The 14,811-nt window shown below is 40.9% G+C and overlaps 1 protein-coding gene across 1 annotated transcript in view; it reads right to left on the reverse strand.

The window, feature by feature from the left end:
• Positions 1–3,232, reverse strand: part of PDZD4 (PDZ domain containing 4) — a 29,334-nt gene extending 26,102 nt beyond the window's left edge. The window contains exon 1 of the mRNA XM_081935341.1: positions 2,825–3,232. Within this exon, the coding sequence (XP_081791467.1) occupies positions 2,825–2,884 (60 nt within the window). The 5' untranslated portion in view covers positions 2,885–3,232. The remainder of the gene's footprint in view (positions 1–2,824) is intronic.
• Positions 3,233–14,811: the final 11,579 nt, after the last annotated feature.

A 14,811-nucleotide genomic window follows, 5' to 3' on the forward strand; every position in this document is an offset into this window, starting at 1 on the left:
TTAAAGAGATTTTATACATTTTGCACTGTTACTGGACGGTCTTGGCATAAGAGGGAATGCACTGTCTGAACTCTAACATTGCTAGAAAAGACTTAAAATTGTGCTACTCATTGAGAGAAATTGGAATTGGAGAGAAAGGCAACTTTGTGGAGACATGGGCATCAAAAAGATGCAGCCATGTGTGACTTTTGGGATGAGACCATTTTAATTCTCAATTGAAAGGCAGGTACTGTTTTCCAGACTGCTTTAAATCTTTATGAAATTTGTTTCTTTTCTTTGACCATTTATATATTTCAAATCCAAGAAACAAAGAGCTGTGTATCATTCCTTGCAACAGCATTTGACTATACGGTATTTTTTGTGTCATGATTTTCAATACTAGCAAATGCTGGTAATCTTTGGATTCATATATGTTTCAACTTTAGTTAAGCAAGGTTTATTTGCTGACTTTTTATTATATACTGTATATTTTTCCTAATGTAATGTTTGACATGTTGAGAATATTTTTGTTCCAGACTTTGTGAAGGCTTATAATAAGAATGGCATTGTGAATTTGAAAAGGTCTTATTTAAATGTTATTGAATGTAAAAATGTTAAACTAGAACTTATGCTGAGAATTAAATGGAATATCTCCCAGCTTGACAGCCCCCTATACAAGATGGACCAACTTTCATTGTTCATGCTGATTGAAAATTATAAGTTATAAGATATCACAAAATTGGCAGGTTGGGAAGACTGTTTTTAAAGTTATTAATAAACCCAAATAACCAATTCATTTAGTTTATACTCCACCTTTCCTTTCTAAAAAGGATCCGGATAAAAGCAACTGGAGTATGTAGGCAGGTTTAGACAACATGGTATCCTCCAGTTGCTGTGGCTACAACTCCCATAAAAACTGTCCACCATGACCAACAGTCAGATATCTGGAGGGATCAGGATCCCAACTCCTTAATTTTGTTTCAGCAAGATATGGAGTGGGACCATGAACAACAGAAGTGGAAGAAGCTTCTCCTTTTGCTATCACCTGTTGAAATCCTGAGCTATAAAGCAGGGCTTCCGGACAGGAGGGAAATGCTGAGAGTACAGCTAGATCTCTTTGCTCAGCTCAAGGAATACTGTAAACCACCGATTCCCTTTTCATCCCATTTATTTCCCACAGTGAGGGGCAATTTTATTACAAGTGATGAAAATAGGAATGATGTGCAGATCTGAGTCTAATCATTAGCTGATCAAATGGTTCTAAGCTAATGAACAGATTCTTTTGGCCTTTCTTTGTACAAAAAGAATAATTTATCATACTGAGGACATCAGTCAAATCCATTCTGTTTCATGAAAATCTGATTCCCATGATTAGCAACTGGAATGACATTACAAAAGGACATCCTCCCCCCCCCCCCATGGCTCTTGCCCAATGTTGTACTGGTTGGGAATTATGGGGGCTGACATTCAACCTATGTTGAGTTGAGGAAGGCTGATGCGAGAAGACCTTATCAACACAAGGATATACAGAGAGCAACGCTGTGTGATTTGGATTTGCTTCTCAGTTTGTATAAATAATCTTATTTGCTATTTTCATGCCGTAAATCTCTAAATTAACATAATTTAAATATTGATAGTATTTAAATGATAGTAAGACAAAAGAATAGATGGTCCCTTATGGGGCAAGCAAGATTATCTACACAAACACAACCCCTGTAATACTGATAATTGCACAAAAGACAGCTATGTAACTACTTTGCCTACAAAAATATATAATACTATATATTTCAGTTCTACACATAGGCAGGTACAAATTAACTGTGTAGACCCATGAGAGAACATTGGAAAACTCAGCCTGTTTGAAATATATAACCCTTGGGGGGGGTATTATTTTAAAAAGCCTCTTGCTTTACCAATTACAATATAGCTTTCATCTCTGTAATGCAGACTAGGAGGCTGTCTGATTTTGTACCTATGACCTGGGATGAGAGTGTGCAATGGAAAAAGACCTGGATAAATGGCACATACAAAGGAGAGAGAGAGAGAGGTATTGGAAACAAGACTGATGGGAGAGATAAAAAGACAAAAAGAGGAGGGAAGGGAGGAGTAAAGAAGCAGATACCAGAATAAGCAAGCCACTGAGGAAACTGAAGGAAGAGATGGAAGCAAGTGAATGAATGAATCAATGAATGAATACCTGTCACTCCCTTCTCAAACCATTACTTCACCCTTCGCTGCTCAGTGCCATTCATCCCAATTTGTCCCCCCCCCTTTTTTTTTTGCAGAAATCCTCTCCCCATTATTTCAGACACTGTACGCTATGGGAAAAGGGGGGGAGACTAGTTGCTAAGCAACCTCCCCTCACTCAGTACCTGATCCCTCCCCCATTGCAGCATTAACCCCCCCTCCTCCGAATGGTACTCCAAATCCCCACTCCACCCCAAAAGACAACCTGGGATTCCTATTTTGATGTCCTCCCCCACCCACCCCCCAACAAACATTTTTAATCACTGTAGATCACCTTGCTTTCTCTCAGACACCTCCATCTTCCAGCCTTCTACCTTGCCCCCCCCCCCATGGCCCAAGCACCCCTTCCAGTGGGAACGATTAGAAACTCCCTTGACCCTTTCCAGTGCCTTCCTTCTCCCCAGACGACCCTATTCTGCCCTCTTTTCATCTTGCACGGGTTTACCATCCCCTGCTCATCAACCACAAATACACACACACACACACACACACACACACACGATTCCCTTAGTGCCTCGCTCAACTCGTCCCATCAGTCGCGTCCCATAGATCAATGCCGCCCCCATCCCTACCCTCCCACCATCCCTCCCTTTCTTACCTGCAGCATCACCCGATATTGTTCTTCGGGTTTCTCTACCACACACATGTTACATCCCATGGCGATGCCGCTCGAGGGGGGCGGACCGAGGGGGCCACAATTTAGGAATGGGGGGAGTAAATCAGCTCATGGGGATCCTACAGGTGGGGGGGCGAGTCGCTCGCCCTCCCGGTCCCCCCCACCCTGGCATAGCCCTGGGCAGGGAGGTGGAGATGCTGTCCAGTGCTTGCCCCCCATTCACCCCCCTGGCGGCATAGCGGCGGGTTTAGACCGAGCAGAAAATGGGGGAGGACGGCAGGCGATGTTTCTCTCCCCGCTCCCTCCGCTGGAGGTCGACGCAGGATCCCCCGGAGGCGAGGGGGACGCCTGTCGCTGTTGCGAAAAAATGCACCCTCGTCCGCCGTCTGGTCTGCCTCGCTCCTTCGCTCCGTTTGCCAAAAGGAGGAGGGGAGAGGGCGGAGTGAATTGGGGGTGGAGGGGGGGAAACGACGACGGACGCGGCGTTTATAAATATGGATGACTTCGGGGAGGGAGCCCGGCCGTTGTTGGCGCGACGAGCCTGCCAAGTCCCGCCGTCGGTGCCTCCACGAATTGGCCTTTCCGGGTGTTGCTCTCGCTCACCGGTGCCAATCTCCTCCGTCTTTTGTCCGTCTCTCGCCGCGTACAACGGCCGGCCTCCAATCTCTACCCGTCTAGTCTGTTCCCGTCTGGCAGCCCCCGTCCCGTCTGGTCCCCTGTCCCTCAGGTGTTGGCGTTGCCTTTTAGCATCCAGTCCTCCTGCCCCCTGCTTTGCCCTCGCCATCCACCTTCAGACGTTCGGTCAATTCGTGCACCTCTTTGCCAGGGCCTTTCCTCATAGTTTAGGGAACGAATGGAAATGATCCGCTCCGTTTTTCTCTCTATCCGTGTACCCAATCTCAAAACAAATTTGCTGCCACAGCCGACAGGTGAAAATGGAAAAGAGGCATAAGAGGGAGAGAGCCATACAAAGGCAGGTAAAACAAAATTGCAGAAGCTGATAAATGGGTCTGTTTTCTGGCTCCATTCATTAATTATGCATTTATACCCATTCCCATTAATGCTTCCTGCTGGATAAGGGCTTTTCTAATGTCAGATTTTCTATAGTAATCATTACAGATAGTCCTTGAGTTATGTTCATTTAATGACTGTTCAAAGTTACAACAGTGGAAAAAAAAATGACTTACGACCATTTTTCACACAAGTGTTGCAGCCTCCCCATGGTTACAAGATCGAAATTCAGATGCTTGGCAACTGACTCCTATTTATGATGGCTGCTGTATCCTGGGATCATGTGATTACTTTTTGTGACCTGACTAGCAAAGTCAAGGTGGAAGCCAGATTCACTTAACAATTTTGGCAAGAAAGGTCTAACTACTAATTTAAATTAAATAATTAAATTTAATAACTTAACAACTGCAGTGATTCACTTAACAACTGTGGCAAGAAAGTTGGAAAATGGGCAAAAATTATTTGACAACTCTCACTTAGCAACATAAATTTTAGGCTCAATTGTGGTCACAAGTCGAGGACTACTGTATATTGTTGGACATGTTCTGCATTTAACCTCAGAATTTCTAACACTGGGATTACAACACTATAACAAAACAAAACAAAAGACAGAGCATTGTATGACAACCAGTCAGTCTGGTAGTGAGGCCTTGAATTTCTCTCTCCAACCTACCTTAGAGGGCTAGTGTTGGGTCGAAGTGAGACAGGCAAGTGTTATGTATGCCTATGACGATTGGTGAAACTGCCAATCAAATAATAGAAATAGGGAGCACCAACTCCCAGTTTATATTTCAGGAGAATGGGGTAACCGCAAAGAAAGGAGCTATGCATGGAAATATGGGTCTGAGGGAGATTGAGAGCCTTAGACTGCCTGCCAAAATCTCCATCTGTCAGGGCTAGAGGTTTTCAGAGCAGAAGCAGAAGGGGGAAGGTATGTGAATTTGTTTAAAGCTCACTTTTTGGTTATTTAATTAAAAAGTCTGTTTGTTCCTTTGTTCCTATGTTTTACCCTGTCTCTTCCCCATATTCCATACAAGTAATTTTTTTAAAGCAGCTTAATTTCTAAACCAGAAAAAGGGGCTATCAATGGCAACAGAACAAAAGATACAAAAGACACCACACACACACACACACACACACACACACACACACACAACCGGGTGGTGGTGGTGGTGGTATATGCTATCTTGCCTTGAGTTTCTGAACAAAAGGCGAAATATAAATCTAACCAAGAAATACATAAACATCAACCAGGTAGTATGAAATACTAGTATCCTGACCCCTAGCCAAGAGTATTATGGACAGTCTGATACCTAGTGAGAAGATAATCAGGGAAAACCCAGCAGGGCCACTTTCTCCATGTCTGTAATTGTTCTCTCTGTTTAACCTCCCCTCCTTCCCCAAAGGGAAGACAATTTCATAACCGCCCAGTCACCTGCAAGAACCTGCCTCCAAACCAAGTAATGTGAATACGTCTGAGAAGAGTTTTATGGTTGCCTCACAAACATGCTGTGGTTTGTTTGGAAGTAAGGCAAATTCACAGAGTATGCCCTTCACGCATCACGCGATTTCGCCAGACTTGCTGGACCAGGATGCCCGTATTTCTTATAGTTCAAAAATATTGGATTTGACATTTCCTGAAGAACATTGGCTCAAGAGAGTCGGTGTATCTACTAAGAGCTGGAAAGAAAGCAAACCTTTAGATGTTAAAGAGCAAGTTCAAGAGATCTTTTCTCTGTTAACCTTGCAAATATCCATAACTGTAAAAATGGCGAGACAAAACACTATCATTCCATATGACCTAGATTTAATAACATATAATACAGCTGAGGTAAACAGGGATGCGGAGGCTCAGGGCTAAGATGCTTGTTGATCAGAAAGGTCAGCAGTTCAAGTGTTTTGGATCCCTAGTGCCACGTAATGGAGTGAGCTCCCGTTACTTGTCCCAACTTCTGTCAACCTAGCAGTTCGAAAGCATGTAAAAATGCAAGTAGAAAAATAGGAGCCACCTTTGGTGGGAAGGTAACAGCGTTCCATGTGCCTTCAGCCTTTTGACATGCCGGCCACATGACCACGGAGACATCTTCGGACAGCACTGGCTCTTGGGCTTTGAAACGGAGATAAGCACCGTCTCCTAGAGTCAGGAATGACTAGCACATATGTGTGAGGGGAACCTTTACCTTGATAGGGCTGAGTTTGTTATATGTTAATATTCTCTGTTGGGACTTTTTCCAGTTTATTGCTTTAATTATTAGCACTGCTGTTTTAGTTTTCAATTTATTAGTTAATTTTATTAACCATATTTTTCCACTTCAAAACAAAACTCCCCCCAACCCTCGGACAAGGTTAGGGAAGGTGTATGTGAGCAGGGTTCCTTTCCCCACATCCCTCTCCCCATCAGCCCCAACTGATGCCAGCCGTGGGAATGGGTCTAAAATAAGGCAGGGATTAGATGGGGTAAGCAAAGAGAGTGGGGAACCATTTGTTACTGCAATGCTTGCCCTGGGGTTCCCCCACCACATCTCATAAATGATTCCAAGCATGGAGTGAGTGGAGAGGTAAATTGATTCTTTGATTCATTGTGACATGCCAGAGCTGATGAAGAGCAGAGAAAGAGCAGCCTGTGCAAAGAAGTAATGGGGTTATGAAATGTACAATGGCTTGTCATGGAATTCCTTTCACAAGGTTCACTGGCTGGCTGAACGTACGGCTCCCCGAAACCCATGGCTATTGTTGAGGCACCGCAAATCTCTGAGGCAGGACATGTTGATTCAAGCAGCCTCCACCCCCATTTCATGGCACTTTCTCAAGGGAGCATCACTGCATCGCGCATGGGAAATGGCTGTGCCGGTCAGGAAAAATAGGGAGCCTCATCTGCTGTGGTCACAAAAAGGGTGAAAGGGCCCCAAAGACCAGAAATTATAACCATTATAATCTTCCTACCATTTAATGTTTTCTCATTTAATCTTACCCAATTACAACCCATGGTTATTTGAGTAGGATCTGCCTCTGAGTGTGTGTGTCTGTCTGTGTGTGTGTGTGTGTGTGTGTGCATGCACATCTGGGGAAAAAAGGATAAATACTGAGATCTTTATTTTAGGATTTACATCATCCTTACCAACCTAGCATCCGCCTCCCAAGTGGACCAAAGAGCATCTGTTCTGAGCTCTGGATGGGAGGCACTCAAGTCCAATTAATCCAGAAGGTGTCAGCTTTGGCATGGCAGCATTATGCAGAAGGAAGCTAGGATGATATAATGGTTAACATGATGAACTGCTCCTGAAGAGACTCGGTTTCTAGTCCACTATCAGGCACAGGAATTCCCTGGGTGATTTTGGGTCAGCCACACTCTCTCAGCCCAAACCACCTCACAGGGAGGCTATGGGGGGGGGGGAAATGTGGGGGAGGCACAGTACATCACTTTGAGCTTCTGAAGGAAAAAAAGGTTACCAATCTAACCAACCACTCTGCAAATATATAAATAAGTCTCTCTACTGTGCCTGGCTGTTCTTGTAAGGATAACATTAGAGGTGAACCATCAATTATGCCATCTTGATTTCCCAGAGCAAAGATAAAATACAAGTGCAATATAAATAATAAAGCATCTGCAACATATCTGCATCCTTAGATGCAGCCTTAATCAAGCAGTGATATACCTATTTAAGGGAGAAGTCATGAGAGGGGTTAAAGCAGAGAAGAGCGGAGTTGCTCCCGCACCCCCTCCTTTTCCTTGCTTTCCCCTACTCCCCGCTTCCTCCCCAGGTTGCTGAGGTTATTTCTCTCATTTCCCCTCCTCCCCCTCCTCAAGTTCCAGTAGTAGGTGTGAGTCCTGCAAGGATAAAAACAGTTTGTAGACAAAAGGAGAAAGCTCACTGCAGGAGGGAAAACAGCCAATTGAGGTGGAGCTCTGTAACCTTCATCCTCTTGTCCTTAAAATCAAATCCGGTAGTTAGGAGTTTTAAAGGAGATAACAATATGGTTTCTTTTAACATTTTAAAATCTGCATCTGTTCAATATCATTTGACCCTCGCCCTTAGATCCCATACAGAGCGAGCTCTAAGCAGAGACGTGTCTGTTTTTCACACTTAGTCAAGGATATGTAATACAGGCAAGGAATTTAGCATGGGGAACAGAGTTGAAAAACCTGAGAAAGTCAGCCTTTGGCTCTTTCGTTCCCCCCATCCTTTTCGGTTGGAAAGATCTAACCCTTCAGCACCTGAAGGTGGGTGTCAAATGTAAAATCAGTATTCATACAGCATCCTTTCTTGCCCCTTGACATATCAAGCAGGTCGCAGATCCATGAACCATTATGAGGCAATAGCAAAAGGCTGGAGAATTGGGGGGGGGTTTCAAAGTGGGGAAAAAATGACATCTTTCTCTGATGCTGACTTAACAACGGAGCAGGCAGGCTTGTGTCAATGTTGTAAAACCCTGCAATTCAAAAAGTTGAATTCCCTTTGTAACCTGCCATCCTTGTACTAAATGTTGTTAAACCTTATATTTCTACAGAGTATACCAGTCCAGCTTTATATTTGCTAACAGAGGTTAGGGTACTCTGTGCTGCTCCTTGGAAAATCCATACATTTTTTTTGGTCGAAGGATGGATAATTAAGCTGTGGGAATGTTCCTTGATCTCTAAAATAATCTCATGTTTTTTTTTAAAAAAATAAATCTGACAGAGAATTTAATTTAACATGGGAGCCATTTTTGGACTATAATGCCACCCATGACTTATATCACAGCCAAACTTGCATTTCTCTTAATGTTAAGTCATGGATGATTAGCTAAATAAGGTTAGAGTTCTGATAGATAGATAGATTGGATTGGATTTTAAGGGTGTCCAATGCCAGGAGAGTCTGAGTGGCTCACTACATTAAAAGGTCATAAAATAGTAAATCAGAACGAAACACAATCAACTTTCATCTGGCAAAAAAAAAAATCCAACAAATAAAATCCTATGGGGGTTTGGCATCCTTCTTAACCGAAGGTCTGAGGTGTGGTCCCCGGTTTTCGAGGCTTTCTTGAATAACATCAGTGTAGGATCCAAGGGGGAATGCTGTTCCAGAGGCCAGGCACACTGGCAGAAAGGTCACACTTCATGGTCCCAAGAGATATCATTGTCTATTGACTAGTACAGATTGTAATTTTTCACTTTAAATTTCACACTCTGCTGATTACTGTCATGGATACCTATGCATTAATTCGATTTTAATGACGATTTGTAGTTTTAAAATGATACAAGATGTAGAACTAAATTAAATGTTATTTTGAGAATTTGTACTTTGTTCTTCTGTATATCGCTTGTCTGTTTACTTGTATTTAGCTCTCTCTTTTTTCCTTTTCTTTTCGTTTTTTAAACACAAATTAAAACAAGAATAAAAATGCAGACTAGATACACAGAGGGAGAAATAATCCCAGAAAAGATTTTGATCTGTTCACTACAAGGCAGGAAATCCAGCAACTTCTTCAGCTTCCAAGATCCATTCCAAGGCAAGTGGTCTGTTACTGAACAGTTTCATGAAAAGGGATTTTTTTATAACCCTACAAACCAGAGGTGGGTTGCTGCTGGTTCAGCCCAGTTCAGCCAAACCAGTAGTGGCTCCGCCCACCTGGGCACTTTTGTGCATGCATTGCGTACACGTGTGCACAAGCGAACTGATAGTAAACCGGTTAGCAACCCACCACTGCTACAAACTATACATCTCTGTATTGAAACATTCTCATAAACCTCATGCAAGTAAATGTAGTAACTGGAATAAATGTTCGATGCATCCAGACCGGACATCCACATAATTTCTTGCTGGATTCTTTGCTCTGTATTACTTAGATTTTATACCTAAGACATCCAAATACCTTCAAACATTTGGTTGTTAAGCAAAGTGGTCATTAAGCGAAACTGCAGCTATACTTATGATCTTATTCCAGACTTCCTTTGCTTTACAGACCTGTGAAGATAGTAAATGTTAGTATTGGTCACCAATTTACTTTTTAAATCACTGTCATAACAGTGTTTGAAGCAGTCACTAAATGAGGACTACCTGGTCTGTCCTTGCTTTATTGTTTGTAAATGTTTGATTTTGCCAGGGTCTAATTCAGCTTTTTAATTTAATAAAAAATCCCTATGCAAATTACAATGAAAAAAAGCACATTCCCTAGGGTTCCTGATTTCAGTGGTTTGTGAACTCCCTGAGTAGGATGTTACTAAATCTACCCTGTCCGACTGCCAAAAACAAACAAGTCAAATCCTATTTTAGGGAATGCAGTCACAAAGAGATGGCTGGCCTGGCACGTTTCCCTCTGGCCAGATGAGTCTGTCTCCTCCCATTTGGGAATTTAACGTACTTTCTTCAAGATTTACATCTTCTATATGTGACTTTAAGGACATTACTGCTGGTTGCTATTTATGGAAAGTGAAATATCCAGGCAAAGGCCAAGGAGACAAAGCTTTAAAGTTACAGCTTGTATGGAACAAAGCAAGTGGAAAAATGCTTAGTTTTAGCCAGCAACTGAAAATGGCTATTCCAGTTCTGGTTTCAGTCTTCTGCATCTAGGAATGCATTTGGGTGCATTTGGATGGCTGTAAACTTGCTATTTTCTTGTCTGGGCAAATTGAAATGTAATTGAAATAGGGGCCCAGCTGAGCACTATGGGCCGTTGATTTTGCTTGGAACAATTTAATTGGACAGGTATCAAACTGCCCCCTATAAAGACACATATTTGCTGCTCTGTAAGCACAATGTTAATTAAATTAATTAATTAATGAGTTATGGTTGACTGCCAGGAAATGCCAGGCTTATGTACTCGAAAGGGAAGTCGGAAATTCCAGAGGAAGCAATAGTGAACTAGTACTTCAGTATTGTTGCTAGACATCATTATTGTCAAGAGCCTGACAATCATTACCAGGAGTTGAGTTCAGTTGGAGGGAGATTTTATTTTTGGATGCCAAATAGATCACTGATCTCCAGAGTTAATGAAACTGAGGTTCTCTCTCATAACTGTTGAAGGATGTGCGATTCACCACATCTACCTTTTGCCACAGAGATCTTAAAAGTTTCATGATTGTAAGTGAATAGTTTTTATTCAGAATTCTCCAATTTTCTCAACAAGTACGAAAGCACTTTAGAGGGTCCTTGATTTGAATTTCAGTCAGAGGGAAAGAACAGTGATACAAAAGCCTTTTGTTTGAGGAATCAAATGGAAAAAAATGCATACAACTAATAGAAATAGATCTGTCCTTTATCCTTTATCCTTTCATGATGTGGAGGTGAATTGGATTTTCATGTTCTGTTTGTCTCATTTGTTTTATGTGTTGTAATAACTATGAACATATGACAATTGTAGATAAACCAGATTTACTAATGTTTTTATAGCCATCCTACATAGTCGTTCGACTGTGTGCACATCTGTATGTATTTCAATAAGAATCTCTTTCTTACCACTTCTCCAAATAAAAGATGTCAGACAAAATACAGATAAAATGTATATATTCAAGTATAGTTTTCATTTGCCCAGAAATATTTATTATATTCTTTCTTTGGCTACAATTATTATTGATCCCTTATAGACATCATGGCATTCTTAACCTTTATTGTAAAGATTTGTCTGTGCTGGGAGAAAAAATAATTGATGTTGAATATTTGGAAGTGTGAGTATCATTTTCATTGTGGGTACAAGGAATTGGAAGCCAACAATCTGTGTACTACATGTCAATAAAATGATACAGTGCCACTGTTCCAAAAAGAAAAATAATAGTGCAGTCACACTATTACTACTATTAACACAAAAGTCAGATCAAATTCAGTAGAACAGTCAGCTACATGAATATAAAATAATGAGTGCAAAATCTATTCTTTTTCAGAATTCCTTGGAATTAAGGATTGATTTGATTTGACTGGAGTTTATTTCTCAGCAAGAATGCATTTGATAGCAATTTTATTGTGCCACTCTATACATATTGCTTTAAAAGACACTCTAGCTGAAGTTGGTGGAACATGTTAACAGGATTACCAAAGACTGCAGTTTCTGCTGAATAATGCAGATGTGTCAGTTGAGCTTCCAGAAGTTCTCTCTTGATAGTGTCAGATGTTTCAAATATCTGCTTAGCCTTGATCTCAAATCTGAACCAAAAACAATCCTAATCAACTACTGGTGTAATACATTCATTTTCCTCTGAGGCAATAACAATAGGGTGGAAAGATGCAAAATCAGCCAATGCAGAGCTAAGGATTTTTTCCTTTCTTTTTTGCCATTGGCTTCGTCCACAATTGAGAATTGGCTCCGCTCATCTTTAAATCTTCATCACACAGAAATAAGCAATAGTCACTAAGGATCAAAGGGGCTTGATATCAAAAAGCCATAACTTCATTGCTTTAATTTTAAAGCAAATGTGAGAATGGATCACTGTATTGGGAGGAAAGGGTGCTTAATTTTTCTTCTGCCAAAGTCCAGATTTTACATCTTTATTGATCCCTCCCTCAAGCTACCCTTAGCCTTGCTGTGGAAAAAAAATGCAAAACTGAAAGCATGTCACAGGAATGGGAAGGTTAATTATCCTATAATTGGAAACTATGCTTGGATTATAATTTAATAGGCAGTTATGTACCAAACCCCAATTTTGGGATTTTCTACATATGGACTTTATATTTCAAATTCATGAGAAATTTGATATCTACTACTAAATGATTATAGCTTACAATTTTAATTGGTGATTTATATTGTGTTAACAACATATTCCTAACACGAAGCTTAAGAGTGACTCTTCAGTTTCCCTTTTAATAAGTGGTTTAATACATTTTATAGTTGCTAAGGTAATTAAGGATATATTGGGAAATTCTATTTCCTATGATATTTTAGATTTCTTTACTTATCCATCTCACTTTGTACTTTTTACCCTGTTATTTTTTACGTGTCTTTTATCCTTCCTTGTTTATATTCTTCCTTAAAATGTTTAATACAATAACCTTTTATTGTCTAGCTTCAATTCATTTTAATGGTATTTTAAAGCACATCTACACAAGGAAGAACAAGACATGCTTTGAGGTTGCCCGTTGATAGTTCATTCTCGGACAACAAATTGAGTGGACTCACTAATCATCTGGTCAGGTTTCACTTAGATGAGATTTTTTTGCTATTTCTACATAAATTATAGCATTTATACTACATTTATATCTATAAACATCCATCAGAATATGCTCATTTGATGGAATTGTATGCCCCCTTGTGTCCTCTTGTAGCAAATATTATTTACAGTACTCTTATTTTTTTGGCAGGACACTAAATGGATATGCTGAAAACTGCATAAGGGGAAACGCGTAGATTAAAATCATACCCGCTCAGCATTAAAGGCGTGATTGCTTTAAAACACTAATGAGTTAAAAGCTTTTTTTAAGCTGAGTTATGGATCTACCACAATACATAACTGTGTGTACTGACCTTAATGTAGAACCCCAACCACATAGTAATATTACAGTGCTGTATACTTTTTAAGATGAGCAGCCTTTGAATTGAGCTTAATTCCTTATAACCTTTATATATAGATACATCTATGCACCTTCTTTAGACACAAGAAATGAAAGATTTATCATTGTCTTCTTCTGATGTCTCCCCCCCCCCCAATTTCTAATGTAGTGTACAGATCTTCATAGTCTTCCATCTACACAGTATTAAGCAAACCCAGCTCTGGTTGTTGTTAGTTGCGAAGTTGTGTCCAACCCATTGCAACCCCATGGACAACGTTCCTCCAGGCCTTCCCGTTCTCTACCATCCTCTGGAGTCCATTTAAGCTCACGCCTATTGCTTCGGTGACTCCATCCATCCACCTCATTCTCTGCCGTCCCCTTCTTCTTTTGCCCTTAATATTTCCCAGCATTAGGCTCTTCTCCGGTGAGTCCTTCCTTCTCATTAGGTGGCCAAAGTGTTTGAGTTTCATCTTCAGGATCTGGCCTTCTGAAGAGCAGCTCTGGTTACCTTTCTCATAATCACTCTTTAGATACTGTATATTGAATGTGGAGTAAGAACCATTAAACACTTATGGGCTTCCTTCTGAATGAACATGCATACGATTATACAAATTTATACTCTTTATTGTCAGCATACAGGTAGTCTTCAACATAGGACCACAACTGAGCTCAAAATTTATGTTGCTAAATGAGAAATTTGTTAAGTGAGATTTCACTCTCACAGGGAGGGACTTCTCTGGGTGCCATCCACCAAGCAATGCCAGAGGGCGGCACCGAGGGGCAGGGCCTTCTCTGTGATGGGCCCAGCCCTCTGGAATGACCTCCCCCCCCCGACATTAGGACAACAACCGATCTCCGCTCCTTCCGCACGAAACTCAAGACCCACCTGTTCCAACTAGCCGGCCTGGCCTGAATTATAGCTATTCTAATCCCTCTGGATAAAATTTTAAATTAGGTTTGACTTTGGGTGTTTTAATTGTTTTTTAATTGCTTTTTGCTGTTTTTAATTAATTGATTATTTATTTATTATGTGTTGTATAATGCTTTTTGTATATCTCCTCCTTGTTATTTATTTGTTGTGTAGCAAATTGTACGCCACCCCGAGTCCCTTGGTGGAGAGGGTGCGGCATATAAAATGGATTAATAAATAAATAAATAAATAAATTGTCCCATTTTACAGCTTTTCCTCCCACAGTTGCTAAGTGAATCCTTGCAGTTCTTAAATTAGTAACACAGTTGGTAACTGAATTTGGCTTCCCCATTGACTGCTTGTCAGAAGGTCGCAAAAAGGGATCACATGACTCTGGGACACTACAACCATCGTAAGTGTTGTAGTGTAAATCATGTGATCATGGGGATGCTGCAACAGTCATAAGTGTGAAAAATAGTGATAATGGCACTTTTCAGTGCCATTCTTACTTTGAACGGTCACTAAACGAATTGCTGTTAAGTTGAGGACTACCTGTAATGTGGCAATGCAGCACAAGAGTAGCTGATCAT

This window comes from Natrix helvetica (assembly GCF_964273705.1).
Source record: "Natrix helvetica genome assembly, chromosome: 1".
Taxonomy (NCBI): Eukaryota; Metazoa; Chordata; class Lepidosauria; order Squamata; family Natricidae; genus Natrix; species Natrix helvetica.